The following is a 19,965-nucleotide window of genomic DNA, read 5'->3' as shown; positions in this document are numbered from 1 at the left end:
GTTTCATGGGCTCCCGCAAGGAGATCCAAATCTCTTCATCTCTAACTTCCTATAGATCTCTGACATTGTAAAGACTAATGGAGTGAATCATGATGTCTATAAGCTCATGCTCTTTCCATTTGTTGTGAGGGACAAAGCAAAGCAGTGGCTGGATACTCAGCCATAGGAGAGCTTGGACTCTTGGGACAAGATGGTCAATAGATTTTTTTACCAAGTTTTTCCCACCTCAGAAGCTGACTAAGTTGAGGGTGGATGTTCAGAATTTCAGACAGAGAGATGGTGAGTCCCTCTATAAAGCTTGAAAAAGATACAAGCAGATGAGCAGGAAGTGTCTCCCAAATATGTTTTCAGACTGGACCAAGCTGCAGATCTTCTATGATGGCCTCTCTGAGATGGAAAAAATGTCTCTAGATAATTCTGTAGGTGATTCCTTGCACATGAAGAAGATGCATGAAGAGGCTAATGAGCTCATCGAGATGGTTGCTAACAACCAATATCTGTACTCTTCTGAGAGAAATTAAGTGAATCTTGTGAAGAAAGGAGTTATGGTGGTGGACACCCTGGATGCCATTTTATCTCAGAACAAGATCATGTCAGAGCAGATTAGTATGATTTCTCAGCACTTGCGTGGGATGCAAGTCTTAGCAGTTAATATTCAAGATGCACCTTATGACATGAGTGGAGGCCTCAACTTAGGGGAGAATTATGATTTTGCCCAGCCCACTCCTGAGCAAGTTAATTATATAGGGCGGTTTCAATCAGAACAAGTTCAATAATTTCAAGAACCGCCAATTTCATGCCCCTCATCCACACAGGTGTCCACCCAGCCTTAGAATACTCCAGACTTGGCCTCTTTAGTTGCAGAACTTTCCAAGAGCACTCATAGCTTTATGCAGGAGACTAGAGCTTCCATACGGAACTTGGAAGTATAAGTGGGTCAATTGAGCAAGAGAATACCTAAGAGACCTCTTAATACTCTTCCTAGTGACCCAATGACTAACCCAAGAGAAGAGTGTAAGGCCCTAACAATGGATAAAAAATCCTTACTGAAAAGGGAGGTGGAAGTTGTTAAGGGGTCAGAGGAGAAAGAAGCTCTAGAAAGGGCTGAGGTTACACTATCACACGCCCCCTCTGAGGCACCTATTCAAGAGCCTGAAGCACCACAACCTCAGAAGCTCTAAGAGGAGACCAAGGACGAGTAGTTCTCCCAGTTCTTAAAAATCTTTAAAAAGTTACAAATTAATATTCCTTTTTATGAGGTTTTGGAGAAAATGCCTCCCTATGTAGTATTCATGAAGGCTTGATCTCTGAGAAAAAGGCCTTAAAGGGAGATAAAACAGTGGTCCTGACCAAGGAATGCAATGCACTCATTCAGAGTAAGCTTCTAAAGAAGATGCCAGATCTAGGGAGCTTTCAGATTTCTTGTACTATTGGGAATGTCACTTTTGATAAAGCCCTTTGTGATCTTGGCTCAAGTATCAATCTAATGCCTTTGACTGTAATGAAGAAGCTGCAAATTTAAAAGGTACTGCCTACAAGATTAGCATTGGAGATTGCTGACATATCTCTGAGGCAGGTACATGGGCTAGTGAAAAATGTCTTGGTCAAGGTTGGAGAGCTCTTCCTTCTGCAGATTTTGTGATACTAGACATGGGAGAGGATGTAAATTACTTCATCATCCGAGGAAGACCATTATTGGCCACTGGAAAAGCTCTGATTGATGTTGAGAGAGGTAAATTGGTTCTGAGGCTACGAGAGGACTACTTGGTATTCAAAGTTTTTAAACGTTCACCATTCTCTAGAGAAGGAGGTACTTGTATGCAGAGTTCATTGCTTAAGCCTTCCCCTTTGGTGGGGACCAATACAATTTTCTCTGACATCAAAGCTAAGTTTGGTGTTGGACATTCATCACCCATCAAGGAGAAAGGAGGTTCCAAGAAGAAGGTACCTAAGGGCTGGAGGAACAAGAAGATTTCCACTGAAGATTTCTCTCCTAGAATAAAAGCAGTGTTCACTAGAAGTCCAGTCCTACCTCATACAGTAAGTAGAATCCTGTCTTTGAAGCATATTGAGTTGATACATGAGAGCACAGGAAAGAAGTTCACAGTAAGGGGTGAAGACCTGAGCCCTTATGACCCTTCTCCTTCAAGGAGCTTACCGTGAAGGTAGTGACAGTGAGGAAGCGCTTGTTGGAAGGTAACCCAACCATGAGTATCCTTTAGGTTTTATTTCAGTTTGAGTTTCTTTTATTTTTTTCATTGTTTTTCATAGTTTTTTCTTAGTTTAATTTATTTTGTGATCATACACAGTATTTAAAACAGGAACAGGAGGATTCAGAATGAAGAACAGAACACCCTGGAGTAAGGATCTTTTGAATGATTTGGGTGTTTAGCGCCAGGAAGGGTGCCAGGAAACCTGGCGTTTAACGAATTACATAGATTGGCGTTAAACGCTAGGTGGGTGTTAACACCCATGAAGGAGGCATTTCTAAACCCACCAAAAGCGCTAAACACCAGCTAGGCATTTAGCGCCACACATGGCTCGTCTTTATTTCTTAAAAAAAGAAGTGTTCCATAATTGTATCCACATTGGAATTATCGTGTAGTCTGCCTCTTCTATCCGTATATCAGCATCCCATCTTTTTAGATGAATTATGAATTGTTTGAATAACCATGGGAAACCCCTTTCCACCCTTATAACGTCCGCCTCCTTTGCAAAGAAAACTTGAAATATGTTATCCCCATGAGGTTTGACTCGTAATCCCTCTGGTTGGTTCTATATGGCACTGAACGTTGCTTCTAGGGTTGCAATAGTAAATTTTCTGTCTGCTATTATTCTCTCCACCAAACTCCTTGAGCAATTTTTCAAACCCGATCTGATATCCTTTTTTATAGAGTCACAATGTCATTGTCCTCCTCTGTTGATAGGTTTGGATTTGGTTTTTGATTCACCTATCCCTTTCTCCAATTCTCCCCTTCCTCCATTCTCCTTTAGTTTCTATCCCTCGTATGCTTACACTTTGTTATGATGCACTCATAATTTTACTGTGATGATCTCTCTATCACTCCTATGGTGACTCAATGACATTCACTCTTACACTTATTTTTTTCAAATTGGTTATTCACTCTCTGTACGAGGTGTACTCTCACACAAATTTTGAAAAAATACTAAACCCTAGCAATGTACACTAAACCGTATCCTAACAAGGTATAATAGAAATTAAACTTTAGTAGGGGTACACAAATTTTCATTCACACATATCTCGTTTGCATATGAGATATACCTTAAAAGAATTAACTTATCTCATTTATAATGTAAATAAATAAAATATTTATATATTTTTTATTTACCATGTAAATCAAATAAATAATATGATACAAATTAATAAATATTTTCTTGATATAAATCTAATTCAGTAATTGAATTGGATCGAATTCTACGATCCATAACCAATATCTGAATCAATTAAAATTGAGTTTAATCTTATTTGATTCGATTGTAATCGAATTTATTCATCGGGGACAGGATCGATATAATATTATAATCAAATCAGATTAATTTTGAACAGATAATCAGACTACTGGCTCCGCTGAACAATCCTAATAACTAGCTTGTCTATTGCATATTTTTGGGAAGGGACGGTCTAGTGTACATATGAGAAGTTGGGAAAGGCGTACAGAGAATTTGTTTTTTGTGCTTGGAGGGAGGACACGTGTGACGTTCCTTTTATAACGGAAAAGACTTTGAGGGTGTGGGATTTGATGTAGGCTTAGAAGGCTCACAAGGGTGAGCCTAGCCGATACTATTCATTAAGGAGAGATATGGAATCAAGAATGGATTGATGGGTGGGTCAGTGGGCTGTGGGCTTTGGGAGAAAAATATTTTTGGGTCAAGTTCGAAAAAAAATTCATGAGTTAGTGTGAGAAAAGGGAAACAATCTGTAGCACTAGTTTCGAAACCAAAGCCCCTCCCACTTTGTCCCTGATTCGAAGAGGGGTCGTTGCTGGCGGTAGTTGCGGAGGTCTGGGTGCCGTTTCACGGACACAGCGGAGGTCCGAAGTTGTATTGCAGTCGTTGTGTTCGGTGTGGAACGTGGTTGCGTGTGATCTAAAGATGCAGAATAGGACCGGTTCCTTGCACGAAATCCCCACGCTGAAGGATGCAGTGAGCCCTACGTGCCGTCTGATATGGAAATCTGGCCGCCGTTCGATGGAAAAGAAGGCTCTGGAAGGTCCAAGGAATCAAAAATCTGCCGCTGAAACAACGCATCAGAGAATCCGCACTTTCTCCTTTTGCTTTTTCTGTCAGATCTTAGTTTATCTCTGGGGATTCTCATTTTCCGACGGAAGTCGGTTCTTGCGTTAGCTGGATGCTGATACAGTTCAAAGTCAAGTGTGTAATATTTTCGTTCCTTTAATCAAATTTGTTTGTAATTTTGTGTTTGTTGTGAGTAATTTTACTGCTATGGGTTTTGTACTTTAATTGAAGCTTAACGATACTGTTGGTGCCATGTTTGCATGGAGAGAATGCCGAAAAGGAAATTTGGATTTTGGATTTTGTGATTTAGATTTGGAATGTATTCGGCTAGGGACGGATTTTTGCGGCATGGATTATCAACCTATAAAAAAATTGAATGAAATCGGTTCATACATAAGTGGTATTTAAGCGTTGTGATGTTTGGATGTTTGATGGCTCTGGCTCACCGTTCAGGATGGAAAAATAGAAAAGGATTAAGGGTAATTTATTTTAGCCCTTATTACCGTACATAGTTGAAGGTCTCTGATTTTCGTCTATTGGACCAATAGTCCAATAGGGATTGGACATGGTTATTGTTCCAGGCATGTGAGTGGGGATTGGGGATCGTCTTTGGATCAAATGAAGCTTTCCTCCTTTCTAGAGTAAGCCGAACATCGTACTTGCTACACGATTATGACTACTCTGGTAGGGAACTTGAGAAAAGTGCCAACGCCAATGCAATTTTTTCAATTTATGTCTATCATACCTCTTCACGTATTGGATTTTGGAGGTGTCCGTTTTATTTCTATTGCCCCCACCTTATCTTTATTGTTCGTAGCCCCTAAGGCAATATTTAGCCGTTATAGTTAGAAGCTGTTAAATGTATCATTGTTATCATTCAGATGTGCTTGGCTGTTTATAGTTATATACTGTTATTATTATATAGATGAGATTCTGGAATTCTCTACAGCTAATGGATTTTTCTATCATACTGATTCGTAAGTTGGCAATAAATATTATGGAATTTTCTTAAATGCTTTCAGAATATGAACTCGTTTAAAAATCAAAACTTGTGTATATGTTGAAATAGAATATCCTGTGTTGTAACTTTGAGACAAGGTATGACATTGGCAATGTTTTTCAAATTTACCAGTTGAGAAACTATGTAACCCTTGCGGATTGGTGTTACTAATCACTGGCTGCTGTAGTGATTAGGAGTGCAATTGCAAAGTTCATTTGTAACACAGCTGTTATGTTACGGTTAGATGTATTTCATGTTGACGTGTTGTGTTTGTAATATGTCATGGAAAATATAATAAGATTAGAACTCAGCACAAGATTTCCTTGTCATGACCGAAATAATTTTCATTCATTTGTCAGAAATTGAATCTGAAGCTCCTTGTATCACATATGTTACTCATGATAGAGTAAGATCTTTGGGACAGTTCTTGAAGGGAAGATCTATTCGTCAGGGAAACGGATGTCCCGGTCTTATGATGTAGTTGATTGTGCATAAGACATTTAGGTGTTGAAATTACAGTGGTTTGTGTTCATGGTTGTTTGGCTTTTTAAAATCTGTAGTATAATTTGACAAGAACTTTCATGGGCGGAGTGATTGACTGTAACTTGTTGAACACTTTCATATTTTCAGGCTAGAACTGTGAACCGATAACTCTAATGGATTTCAATGGGTTGTTTGGAGCTAAAGTGGAAGACTCGGATGAGAACAGCTCTGATGGATATTGTGGCCATTATTATGCAAGTGACGAAGAAGGTGACGAGGATGAAGGTGGTGAGCACTGCGGTGGTGAGGAAGGTGACCCTATAGGTCATAGAGAAGATGAACACGATAATTTCTCAGGTGGTGCCAGTCATGCAGTGGATGATGGAAAAATTCATCCAGTTGTCATAGAGGATTTCCTGGGCAGAGAGTTTGATGGGGAGGAGGATGCCTATCTTGTGTATAAGGAGTTTGCTAGAATGAAGGGTTTTGGGGTCCGCAAAGGCAATGTGGGGCGTGTTGATGGGGTTTTGGTCAGGAGAGACTTTTTTTGCCGCCGACAAGGCACAAGACATCCTAAGCACTATGACCGTCCTGAGCGAGTTAGGGAGGAGAGATTGGAGAGTCGAACCGACTGCAAGGCGAAGTTGAAGATTTACTATGATGTGCAACGCAGTGTGTGGAAGGTCAGGACCATCTTCGATAAGCACAACCATGAGCTTGCCCCGGCAATGTTTTCCTACCTCCTGCCTAGCCATCGCAAGATGAGTAATGGTGACAAAGCGCAAGTTGATAGCATGAAGCAGTTTGGGATACCAACATCAAAGATAATGGCTTACATGGCTGGTCAATCTGGAGGGTATAGAATGCTATGATTTACAAAGCGTGATTTGTATAATTAGGTACACGGGCAAAGGCTGGCCCGAATCAGTGATGGCGATGCTACAACAATGATTAGTTACTTGGAGGGCAAGGCGAATGCTGACATGACGACTGTCTTACGTTACACGCGAACTGCCGATAATCGGCTGGGGAGCCTTTTCTGGGTCGATGGTGAGATGATGTCAGACTATCAGTTATTCGGAGATGTCCTGGCTTTTGATTCGACGTATCGGTCTAATAAGTACAAGAAACCGCTTGTAGTGTTCTCCGGGTCAAATCACCACAAACAGACAACCATTTTAGGATTTGCGTTGCTGGAGGATGAGGAAGTTCGTAGTTACAAATGGCTGCTGTTAAATCTTGTAGACGTAATGGGAGAGAAGACGCCGTGCATTGTTGTGACAGATGCGGACAAAGTGATGCGCACAGCCATTGCGGAGGTGTTCGCGGCAGCTAGGCACCGGCTGTGTGGGTGGCACTTGGAGAAAAATTGTGTCCAGATGGTTAAGGATACCAAATTCAGGAAGGTCTTTAAGAAGGCTATCTATGTGAACTTCGAGGTGGAGAACTTCGAGGAATATTGGAAGATGGCGGTGGAGTCACTTGGCCTACAAAATAATAGTTGGGTTCAAAGCACATACGAGGTCAAAGAAAGTTGGGCAACAGCATATCTCCAGGGCACGTTCTGTGCAGGATACAGGACAACCTCAAGGTGTGAGGGGATTAATCCATACATAAAGGGGTTCCTGAAATCCACTGATAGCATTTTAGAGCTGGTGCACAGCTTAGATTGCATTGTAAAGGATTATCGAAACAACAAAGTCACGGTGCAGTTCTATTCTACGTACTATAGCCCCGTGTTAACCACCGGTCTTGACTCTATTGAGCTTTTTGCATCAAAACTGTACACGCGGGCAGTTTTTAGAGAGGTGAAGAAACAAATCAAGGGTGTTGCGACCTTGCTGTTTCGTGGGAGAGACAGCATAAGCACAACGGTTCTCTACAAGTTTTCAAGGATGGGCACCCCTGGTAGGATTCACAAGGTTTTATTCGACCCTGATGACAAGAAAATTCAGTGCGATTGTGCAATGTGGAATAGCGAGGGTATTCCATGTAGTCACATATTCTGCATGATGAAATACGAGGGTTTGGAACAAATACTGGAGAGTCTTATAATGAGAAGATGGTGCAAGGATGCAAAGGATTGTAGACGGATGCCGGTGACTATGAGACCTGGACATGATGGTCGCATGCTTAGGTATGCCGCACTTTGTTCGGCCACAAGTTTCGTCGTAAGACTTGCTTCGGAGGAGGGCGAAGACTTTGAGTTCGCGAGGGAGAGCATCGCGAGTCTAATAGAAAGGCTATGTCACAAAGTTTATGAGAGGGCAGGCAGTCAGCCAGGTATGCCGTCGGGGTGCGCGATGAAGGACCCAATTTGTGGCAAGAACAAAAGGTGCCCCTAAGAGGACGAAGGAGTTCGACCCAAGCAGTCAACCCGACGTCCGATGGAAGAGACGTTGCTGCACCAAATGTGGCATTCCCGGGCATACGAAGAGGACATGCAGAGGGAACTGTGCACGAGGTGTGTCCGGGGTAGGTAGTGGGGTCTCGCCAACGTTTGGCAACGGTTCGCATCACGAACCTGCAGCCTCTTCAGCGTCGCACCCGACAGAGATTGGTGGTGCGTATGAGGTACTTTTATCCATCAACTTGCCCAGATAAATGGGTTGCTGCTCAGGTTGTATGTTTGTGTGCATTTGTGAGATTAGTTTCGTGGATCAGATCATGCCGTAGAAATTAGTCTTGTTTTACAGTGACATAATTTGGTAGATTCCTTACTTTTGAGTATATTGCATGTTATTCTCTCAGTTAGAAGACTATTTGTTTTGGCTTTTGTGAGTAGGAGTTGGTTGAACCTTGTATTTGCCCAACAGAATAATAATTGACTAGGTGTATCAGTCTTGGTGGATTGTGCTTGTTAAATAGTGTCCTGATTGGAATGGTGGTATATGTTGAGACAAGTAAAGAAATTAATGTATAAGAGTTAACCCGTTTTAAGTGAACATTTGAGGCTGTGTTGTTTCCTACTTGCTGAAGTTAGTTTCTGGTATCAATTTTTTGTCTAGCGGATTATATTTTGAACAAAATCTGAAACGGCCTACATGCTTGCAGGATCAAAGGTCGCCTCATGGCGAAGCTGGTCTGAATAATGTGTCTAGCTCAGCAGTGAATACATCCTCCATGACAAATTGGAGAGGTAGTCCATGTTGGCGTGCTCCGTTCTGTGGCGGGGGAAGTGGGGGGAACTTCTTCCTTGGGGGTCAACACATCTACCAATTCTATGCATCCCAACCTTGCTCCGGGCAACAAAGCGAACCGCCACCGCAGGACGTCATGCGCAGCATGTCGACTCCGACGAGGACAACGAATGAGGACTTGTTTGAAGGGTGGCTGCTCCAGGTACGCGGTTTCTCCTGATATGTAATCCGATGTTTTCTATTTCGATGTATTAGAAATTCGGCTATGTCGACTAAACCATGAGCCTTTTGGTGTGGAATAGAATGTGATGGGTCGTTGCTCCTAGAGCAAGATGCAGGGTGGATTTCCCACGCGTGGAGCTTGATGTTAAGCTGGGGATAACACGTACTAAATACTTCCTGTGTTGCCAAATTTTGTATTTTTGGGTAAACTCTATGTTGCTAAGCAGTCGCTGCAAATTTCAATAGTGTGTAATCTGTTTTTCTGATTTATTGTAAGTTGATTTCTATAGTGTGTTGGTGGTCAATCTCTATTAGTGCTGCCAGCGAAAACGCAGCATTAAAGGTTTTAGTTGGCTTTTTGAAATTTTGTGTCCAGAATAAATTGGCTCATAATCAGTTTCCACACCTGTCTATTCACCAAGGATCTGCCTTCACATGAGATAATTTGGCTGGTTGTAATTGTTCTGAAATGTCTTAAATGCTCGTCTCACTATGTCCTTATCTCTCATTTTCAGCATAATTAAAGATTTCCCCACTGTACTATGAGGAGCCGGATCATGATTACTTAATTCCAAGCTCATGAACAGGTGCAGGGATTTGATAGGAACTCTTCTGCTCTGGCCACTTTTGAATAATTTGCTTCCTTGATGAAGATGGAGAATCTGCATTTTTAGTAGAAGAACTGCATGCTGGTAGCTTTGTTTGAAATAATGTAGGCTTTGAACTGTTAGCTTTGTTTGAGTTAATGTAGGCTTTGAAAATGAACTTCTTGGTGTTTGAAATTTGGAATATGTTAGGTGTACGTCGCATTGAAATCTTCTTTGTCTTGACATAATATGGGTGTAATGTTCGGGTTGCCAGGGCCAATTCGCTTTACTGAGTACTGTTGCAAACAGGCCAAACGTAGGCCAACAATAACGGTTTTTTTGGGCCTTTTTATAGGGGTTTCAAAATGAAAAAGGCAAGGCTCGAACCCGCGCCCCTGGGAAAAGGAATGGATATAAAACTCCCGGGGTATAGTCGTTGTTAGCAACATATGTGCAAATTAAAAATATGTGTAGAAATCTTTCAACCATAATTTTAAGTTATTTTATTTTTAGCTCTTCACTCAGTCATTCTTTACTTAATCGTACATTTTTCTAAAAATAATTTATAAACTTAGCCAATTTTTCTTTTACTAAGTGTATAAAGTCTATAACGGTGTGTTCGAAAAATTCGTTTGACATGATAAAAGTGCGTTGAACATTTTTTCGACGCTGTTTTTTTATATTTGTCAATCTTTTTTTCTGAACGCAAAGGTAATTTTGCAGCTTAAAAGCATTTTTATTGGAAACAAAAAATTGTTGCTTTTGCGTTCACTTCAACATAACTCCACCTTTGATGATCATTATTAGTTTTTTTCGAGAAAAGAATGTTCATATTTGTTTGGGCAAAAAACAGAAATAAGCCAAGGAAGAAAATAATTTACGTGAATCAGCCAAAACAAAAACTGCTTCATGAATCTACCAATACACGTTTATATGTAGTTCGAACCAGCTTGGTTCGAACTCCATTTTTACATAATTCGAACCAACTTGGTTCGAATTATACACAAACACACGCACACACTAATTCGAACCAGTTTGGTTCGAATTACACACAATAATTCATGGTATAATTTGAATTATGCTGTTAAAAAATTAATAATTTATTAAAAAAATTTTATTAAAAAATTTATTAAAAAAATTAATAATTTAAAAATTAAAAAAATATATTTTTTATTTCATACGTTAAAAAAAAGCTAACAAAATATTTAATTACGAGACTTCTTTAAAATATTAATGAGCTATCAATTCGAATTCCATACAATACTTTTCTGTCCATTTTTAATAGCTCATGAACATTTTTTAATAAATTCTTTTAATATTTTTTTTAAATTATACTACAAAAACTATTTTATGCTATGCAAATCAATTTAAAAAAATGGCTTAAAAAATGTTAAAAGTACTATAAAAATTTGTAATGTTATAATAACTTAGGTAAATATATGCATGTACTCAAATTTTAAATAAAACATTCTATATCGTCAATAATAATTTAGAAATAAAAGAAAATATTTTATTCCATATAAAATAATTAAAAAATATATTTTATTCTATACAAAATAATTTTAAAAAATGGCTTAAAAGATGTTATGAGTACTATAAAAGTTTATAATATTCTAGTGATTTAGGTAAATACATGATAAAAATATTTTTTCTTTAATTTCTAAATTATTAGTAACTATATAGAGTATTTCTTTAATGTCCTAAGTCATTAGGACATTACAAATTTTTATAGTACTTCTAACATTTTTTAAGCCATTTTTTAAATTATTTTGCATAGAATAAAATATTTTTTGTGGTATAATTTAAATAAATTTATTAAAAAAAATATTCATGAACTATCAAGAATGGGCAGAAGAGTATTATATAGAATTCGAATTGCTAACCATATAATTTGAATCAGAGTGATTCGAACTTTCCCATGCATAATTCGAATCATGTAATATCTCGTCATATAATTTAAATAATTTTATTAAAAAATTATCATGAATATTTTTTAATAAATTTATTTAAATTATACCACAAAAAATATTTTATTCTATGCAAAATAATTTTAAAAATGGCTTAAAAGATGTTAGAAGTACTATAAAAATTTGTAATGTGCTAATGACTTAGGACATTAAAGAAATACTCCACATAATCACTAATAATTTAGAAATTAAAAAAATATTTTTAGCATGTATTTACCAAAATCACTAGAATATTACAAACTTTTATAGTACTCATAACATTTTTTAAGCTATTTTTTAAAATTATTTTGTATAGAATAAAATATATTTTTTTAATTTTTAAATTATTAATTTTTTTAATAAATTTTTTAATAACATTTTTTTAATAAATTATTAATTTTTTAACAGCATAATTCGAATTATACCATGTAATTCGAACCAAGCTGGTTCGAATTAGTATGTGCGTGTGTTTGTGTGTAATTCGAACCAAGCTGGTTCCAATTAGTGTGTGCATGTGTTTGTGTATAATTCGAACCAAGCTGGTTCGAATTATGTAGAAATGGAGTTCGAATAAAGCTGGTTCGAACTACATATAAATATGCATTGGTGGATTCATGAAGCAATTTTCGTTTTGACTGATTCACGTAAATTATTTTCTCCCTTGGCTTATTTCTGTTTTTTGTCCTATTTGTTTCAAGATATTTCAATTATTTTAAAATTTTTTCAAATTTTAGTAGTTTTTTATATTTTGATTTTTTTTTATTAAATTTCTTATTGTAATTCTATTATAATATGAATTATTGATCTTATTAAAAATGATAAAGTAAATAATAAACTAACCATACATAACAATGGAATTATAGGTAATGAAATTTTACGGTCCAAAATAATAATAAATAAAAGAATACTGAGAATACTAAAAAAATTATAGAAATTTTTTTATTTGACCTTGTAAAATTTATTATTATAATTCTTGCTCATTGTTTATTAGTCTAATTTATTATAATATGTATTATTGTTCCTACTAAAACTGATAAATTAAATAAAAAATTAATCATAAGTAATAATAAAAACATAATCAATTAAAAGTTAGAATTCAAAACAGTAAACAAAATAAGATCATTGAGAGTACTCATAAAAAGTGCTAAAATATAGTATTTTATATGTTATTTTTAATTTAATTAATAAATATTAATTTTTAGTAAAAAAATTATAACAAACTAAATAGAATTTTATAAAAAATATTATGTAAAAAATATACTAAAAAAAGTATAAAAAAGAATTAAATATACTGAAAAATAATATTATAATTTAATATTATATTTTTTAAGTAATTAAGTAATTATGTATATAAAAGTAATTTCAGATAATATTATCAAAACAATTTCACTTTAACAAAATCAACTTCACTATAGAATTGTCAAACATAAATCATGTTAGCACAAATTCACTTCTATCCAAATTCAATTATACAAAATCACTTTCATTCAAATTTCAGTTTGACCAACTTGAATTCAAAGTAAATACGTATAGTGTACACTAATTCAATAAATATGAACACTAATGTTAATTTCTTCACCATTGTTTGGTTTTTAATAATATATATTTTAAGAGCATTGTCGCTGTTACAAAATGTATGTATACAAAATGTTTAGAGTTGCATGATGTCTTCATACAGGATACAGGATGGTGCTATAAATCTTTCACGGCTTCAAAGGCAGCTGACCTATTGGCTGAGACACGCTATAGAATTCCAAAGTGAAAGAACATTTCCTATGCCAGGAAGAGCTTGGGACAAAAAATTGGTAGTTTGACCTCCAAAAGTGCTGTATGCAACCAAATATAAACCTAACGTGGGACTCCAAGTTGTTTCAAAATGGCCACATGCTTGTTAGAGATGCACCAAAAAAGAGTACGCACACATTATAGGACCGGGACTTTTTGTAAGTGCCATGGCTTCTAGGCCTTAACCTGCCAGTGAGCAAAGGCTTTGGCAACAATGTTGCTAGCCAAGTCGTTGTGCGACTTCATAACCAGATCTACAGCCAAGCGAATACGCGTTGCCTTGCTGACGTTCTATACCACATGAAAACCAAAGCCGATGTTACATATGTGGTTAACTAGACGCAAACCTATCGTGACATGAACTAGTGACAGAGGAAAATACCTGGACACTATAATCCTGCCATAGATGGTCCCTAATCATCCACTGTGCCACCCACACATTGCAGTCCATTCTGTTACACAGTCACAAAAAACACAAGTAAATATGTATTCCAAAGGAGAGATGCCACTTTTATTATGAGTTGAGACACTCTTTATTTTGTTGAGTCATGGATGCATGTGCGAGGCATGTGGAGGGGATATTCGTAGCTCACAAATTCGGATCCTACTGGGCAGTTCAGGATCTTCGAAATCGAACATTGAAAACCTGGGTCGAACAGAGCTGTTGCCAGAGAGCCAAGACTGTCCCAGGGTTAGCCCTTTAAGGTACAACGCCTACTTAAACAAGAAGAATATGACAACGATCAAGAACCTAGCGTCAACACCTAAAAAAAAAGGGGATACTATCCAAAAGTTGGGAATTAAATCGGGATACACACAGTGAATGCAAGTTTAGCGACTCCCTGCTATAGGTTGGCACCTCGAGTAAGCGATGTTGGAGAATAGCAACTGATGTCGATATTAATCTCTTGGTGTATCTACACTACAAGACTGTTTATCTTTATCTGCCTCAATAGGTGATTACTAGTATATGTTTTTCATTATTTGGCTCGTAAAAAATATTTCTAAATTTATTTTCATGTATGGTTAATCGTGGCTGTGGCCTGTGGCCATATGCTTGTACAAATTAATTAACCATTCTTATCATACGTACATGTCCCCTCATGCACTGACCCTTTAAAACGTCTTCTTGGTTGAACTCTAACTATTTTTTTATCCTGCCCGGACTCATGTTTGAACTGTGACGATGTTGCCTCTGGTCGATGTTCGCCGCTCACTCGTCATCTCTCCTACATTCTTAATACGTTCTTGGCGGAGCTCGTGAAAAGAGACGCGTGTTATACGATGTAAACCCTAAGATCAACACACCACTAAGCATGAACAGTTGCCGTCGAAATGCTCGCTGTTGCACTGCCATTAACTCTCGTGAAGAGAAACCGTATAGTTGCGCAGGAGGGTGTGAACAATAGTAACGGTGCCAATATTAAAACTGTGACCTAGAAGAGGCGGGGGGCCGGAAGCACTCAGTCACAACCGCTTTTGGCCGCTAAGGTAGGCTCATCATGGCTGTCCAGTGCACGCATCGTTTAAACCTGTAGATGCCCGGCCAGGTCAAACGCTAACTTCCCATGTCTTGGTGACTGGCTTCCCAATGCAAGGCTCGTGTTCCTGTAGCGGAAGCATATGCCGCGGGCAACCCTACACGCATCGGATGACACGTGCATGCCGCGCTCCCACCGTCCGCGAGCCAACCCGGATCGAGGCCTACTTTGGAGAAGAGCTGTGGTGAAGCATGCAACGACGTCATGCGAAGCCACGTACCAGGACGTGGATATTTGACTGTTGCGATACCCGCGTTAATATGTTGAGAAATATGTTATCCATGCAAGTACAAAAATTTATTTTCGATAAAGAAACGTAACAGATTTTAAGCCACAGGATTCCATGTTGGGATTAGGCTTTCGAAGTTGTAAAGAAGCAAAACAATAACATTATCGTAAATAAAAATATAAAACATACTTAAAGGAAATCATTCATAAAAATTAAAAATAAGTTAAGCATAACTTCCACCTTCTTTTTAGAGGTTATCCATAAAAATATATAGAGCATAGGGAAGTTTAGAGTATCAATTTTCGCTTTTCCATCGTTACGCTATCAATAAAAAGTAAAGGACATAATTTTTTATTTCAAAAAAATTCAAAAAGATAAATTATCACTAGTATTTTATCCATAATACTATTACGAAAATATGAATCTTTTAAAATTATGTCGGTTCTGGTACTATAGAGTATGACACACAAAATTTATAACACCAAATTACTTTAATAGAATAGTTCTAAGAGACAAAAGGCCCCATAAACTTTTTAATTTATTATTTTCACATGAAAGACTTTATTTATTTTACTTATTTTAAGATTTATTATTTAAAATTTAAAAGAATTTAACGTATATATTTTTATATTTAATTACATATTACATTTGTTGCACAAATTCAGGTAATTAATTTTTACACTTGCTATTTAAAAATAATTTTCTTTTTCTAGATATATACAAATATTATTAGATGTTAACATAAAAAAAATTCTATTGATAGTAATAAAATTAATTCATTTGTTTTAGAATAACTGAATTGTCATTCTAACTTCTAATCACAATATTATTATTTTTTTTAAATTATATGCAATAAATATCTAAAAGAGAAGTGAAAACATATATTAACAATAAGCAGTAAAAAATTAAAATTAAATAAAAAATATGTATATCATAACTTTTTATTTAGATGATATTATGCGCTTTTTATTTTTAATATGGAGGAAGGAGTGGGGTGGGGTGTAACAGCATTATGGAAAATAGGGGTGTTTTTCCTGCATGTGGTGTCAGGAGGCTGAAATCGGACTGAGCGACTTAGAGCAAGGAACTCGGACGGTCCGATTAGAAGAGATCTACAAAAAAATAATTTTTTTATAAAACTCAGACGGTCCGTTTTGATTTAAAAAAAAAACTAAAAACTAAAAACGGAGGGTCCGTTTTGTTTTAAAGAAAAATTTGAAAAAAAACAAAAACTCTTAACGGAGGGTCCGATTTCATGTTAAATAAATAAAAAAGGAAACAAAAACTAATCGGACGGTCCGATTTGTGATCAACGAATTTTTTAACAAAGAACTCGGACGGTCCAATTTCTCTCTGTCCCATACCTGTGTCTAATACCTGTATACACCATAACCAAGCACAACTCACACACTCCTCCAATATAAAAAAAATAGCCGATATTATGTTGTTAATTTTATTTTCTGTAGAACATAAAGATAGAGAAAAATAGAGAATGAGAGAAAAGAGAGACATAAAAAAGAAGAATTTGAGAGGGAGTTTGTTAATTTTGGAAGTCTAAAAAAGTTTTAATTCTAATTATAATAAAAAAATCTGATGACACATTTTGATTTGGTGTACTTCTAATATAAAATATGAATTATAAATTACATATATAGAGTGAGAAGGATAGAAAGAAATACAAAAAATGAGAGAGGTAGATAAAAAATTTAAGAAGGATGTTCACTAATTTTAGAGGCAAAAATTTTTCTCTAAATTTTAATAAGAGTGTCATGTGACACATATTGGCTATTAAATTAGTTAATATGTAAATATAATATATAATATATCTATATTTGGATTTAGTATTTTAATTTTAATTTTAATTTAATTTAAATATAATTAGAGAATGTTATGTTGTATATTTTGATTACAAATTCGTAATTAGTCATTCATAATGATATATAACGGAGATAGAATGAGGGAAGGAATGAGAATAATAGAGAAAGGAAGAGATAAGAGGAGAGAATTCATTCATTTCGGAGGAAAAGATTTTACTTCAATTGCAATTAGGGAGTGACATGTTGTTATCGAGAAAAGACGAGATCGGATTCGGCCAGGAAGGATATCTTCCTTGGTACAAAGTTCTTGTTCAATTTTGTTCGCCCAACAAGAAGATAGCCTCTGAATCTCAGGCTTTGAAGAAGATGGATGAAACAATTATGTGAGAGATGCACGCAACAGAATCGGACTATCTCACTCTCTCATCCGATGAAGCTGCTGCTAATTTGATGTTGGAGAACACGACAGTGCTAGCGTTGAACGTGATTCAACTTTGGAAGCTTCACTCTTCTACATTAAAGGTGAATGGCCAATGGTTGAATGTAAGGAGCGAGAGCTATGGTTCTGAAAACCAGATCGGACCGTCCGGTCAAATCGATTCAACCGGATACCAACGATGCAAGCGGTCCGATCCTCCTTCCATAATCGCTCGACGAAAAACTGTTCAAAAACTGCCGAACCGGCCAAGAATCGACCGGTTGGGCCGGACCAGCCGATAAAAGGCCGGTTGGGCCTAATCGGTAGCCTGCCAGTTAGGATAAAACGACATTGTTTTTTACTTTGTAGGAAAAAAAAAGGGAAACGTATCCACTCCTGAACCAACCCCCCTCTTCCCCCAATCATTCATTCATCTGATAGCAAAGAAAAACCCTAGCCCTTCATCGCCGCCGCTGCTTTCCTCTTTTCCGTGTCGTTTTCATCTTCACTGGCACGTCGTTTTCATCTTCCTCTTCCCCAGGTAGCTCGCAACGTCGTTTTCTTCTTCGCTGGCTTCTCGGCACGGAACCCAGATTAGTGGCCCTGCTTTCAATTCTTCGGCTCCGCTTCTTCCTTTTACTTTCAGAATGTTCGGTCTTCTTCCTTGTTTGAAGTTCTGAAATTGTTGTTCAATTTTTGTTCCATTTCTCTTGTAATGTTTTGTGTTCGGCTAATTTTCTTCTTTGCAAACGCAAAAGTGATTTTGTTCATAACATCACGTTTACAAAAAGTAATAATTTTTAACTCCTCCGTTGCACTAACCTGCTTTTAGCCACTATCTTCAACATTTATTTTTCTTATACCCTACTTTATCTTTTATACATGTTATTGCATTATTTATAGAATGGTTATTGTTTTTCTCTAAATGCACTCTTTTTTTATTATTTAATATTTATATTTTTTATTAATTTTTTATTTGACATAATATATTTTTATAGTTATAATCTTTGTGTATTATATTTATTATTATCTTTTTATAATAGAATTTATTGATCTTATTTGATAAAATAAATTAAACAAAAATAATTAACCATAAATAATAATAATAGTTAAATATCATAATGTATTAAAAAGAGTACTAAAAGTATTAAAAATATACTTCATATATAAAAAAAATATATAAGCGAAAAGTATAAAAAAGAAAATTAAACATGTATAAAAAAATAACATCATAACTTAACGTCATGTCTTTTTAAGTAATTATCCATCTAAAAGTGATTTAACTAATATTATCTAAATAATATTTATTTTGTCAAAATCAATTTTAGTAAAGAGTTGTCAGACATAAATCATGTTAACCGAAACTTACTTCTATCATAAATTAATTCTATAAAATCACTTTTATTCAAATTTCAGTTTGACTAACTACACCTCAAACACACACTAAGAGCTTGTTTGGGTGAGTTTTTAAGAAAATATTTTTTTTCGAGTTATCTTTTTTTAAAAGATCTTATGGAAAAGTAAAAGTAATTTTATGTTTGGGTATCTCATGCAAAAAGATCTTTTTATCTATCAATTATGTTTGGGTATAACAATATAAAAGTACTTTTCTATTTATTTATTATATGAAAAATATTTTTTTCTAAAAAATATCTTTTAAAAAAAGATGTAAATTACAGCTTCTCAAAAGAGATATTTTTTATTTTTCTAATACTTTTACTTTTACTATTAGAAATTTACCAAACATGCTAAAAAAAATCTCTTTTCATTAAAATTTTTTTTTATCAAAATAATAATGCCCAAACAAGTATTAAGTCTTTAGTGTTCAGCAAAAATTTAGTCCAGGCATATTTCTTTTTTCTCTTCATTAATTTTGTTCCGGTGCATTTGGGTCAATGACCCTTTTTTTTGGTCAACGGTCATAAAACATAGACTTGCTTAATCTTGCATACACATTTAACGCATTCCACCCTTTCAAATATGATGGCCCTGCGGCCCACTCATATCCAAGGTCTCATATGGAGTCCATCCAACCACAGCCCAGTCCTGCACATCCAGCCACAGCTAATTCTATCCAAACGGAGCCAATTCCCTTCTCCAGCAGGAGATACTCGGCTACATGGAGGCGTCACGTTACAGCGTTCACCAAACATTCACATGTGGCTCCCCTTGGACACATGTCAGCACGAGATAACTGCAGGAGGAATATCTGTATGCTCACATGTGTACACTATAAATTTCCTTTTGGGAATGGGGAAGCAAAGCTTAGAAAAGAAGAGAGGTTGGGCTATTCACCACAAATAAATAAGGCCCATAATTTACGAATTAAAATAAAAGGATATCGTATCTGCATGTTGCATAGGACTAGTACTTAACTTTAGGAAATCATTGTTGGGATATATAGTACTACCTGATGTCCTCATCTTAAGTGGAGACAAAAGAATCTCAGCGACTCGGCCTCAATTTTTAGTTTGGAAAGAACAAGAAAAAATCATGGGAGCCAACATTACCAACCATGTATCATGTAAATTTACGCGGCC

The 19,965-nt window shown here is 36.1% G+C and overlaps 1 protein-coding gene across 1 annotated transcript; it reads left to right on the top strand.

The window, feature by feature from the left end:
- Window positions 1-6,687: 6,687 nt before the first annotated feature.
- Window positions 6,688-13,397, top strand: LOC112794794 (protein FAR1-RELATED SEQUENCE 5-like). Its single transcript, XM_025836774.1, has 4 exons — window positions 6,688-8,023; window positions 8,220-8,314; window positions 8,795-9,082; window positions 13,314-13,397. The coding sequence occupies exons 1-4, from the start codon at window positions 6,688-6,690 to the stop codon at window positions 13,395-13,397; spliced, it is 1,803 nt and encodes a 600-aa protein (XP_025692559.1).
- Window positions 13,398-19,965: the final 6,568 nt, after the last annotated feature.

This window comes from Arachis hypogaea, chromosome 4 (assembly GCF_003086295.3).
Source record: "Arachis hypogaea cultivar Tifrunner chromosome 4, arahy.Tifrunner.gnm2.J5K5, whole genome shotgun sequence".
Classification (NCBI taxonomy): domain Eukaryota; kingdom Viridiplantae; phylum Streptophyta; class Magnoliopsida; order Fabales; family Fabaceae; genus Arachis; species Arachis hypogaea.
Note: the sequence above shows the minus strand (reverse complement) of the source record. Positions and strands in the feature narration are given on the sequence as shown.

Coding starts and splice junctions, on each gene's coding strand:
- LOC112794794 (XM_025836774.1), top strand. CDS start 6,688: ATGATTAGTTACTTGGAGGGCAAGGCGAATGCTGACATGACGACTGTC. Junction 8,315..8,794: donor AGATTGGTGGTGCGTATGAG/GTACTTTTATCC, acceptor ACATGCTTGCAG/GATCAAAGGTCGCCTCATGG. Junction 9,083..13,313: donor TTGAAGGGTGGCTGCTCCAG/GTACGCGGTTTC, acceptor GTCTTCATACAG/GATACAGGATGGTGCTATAA.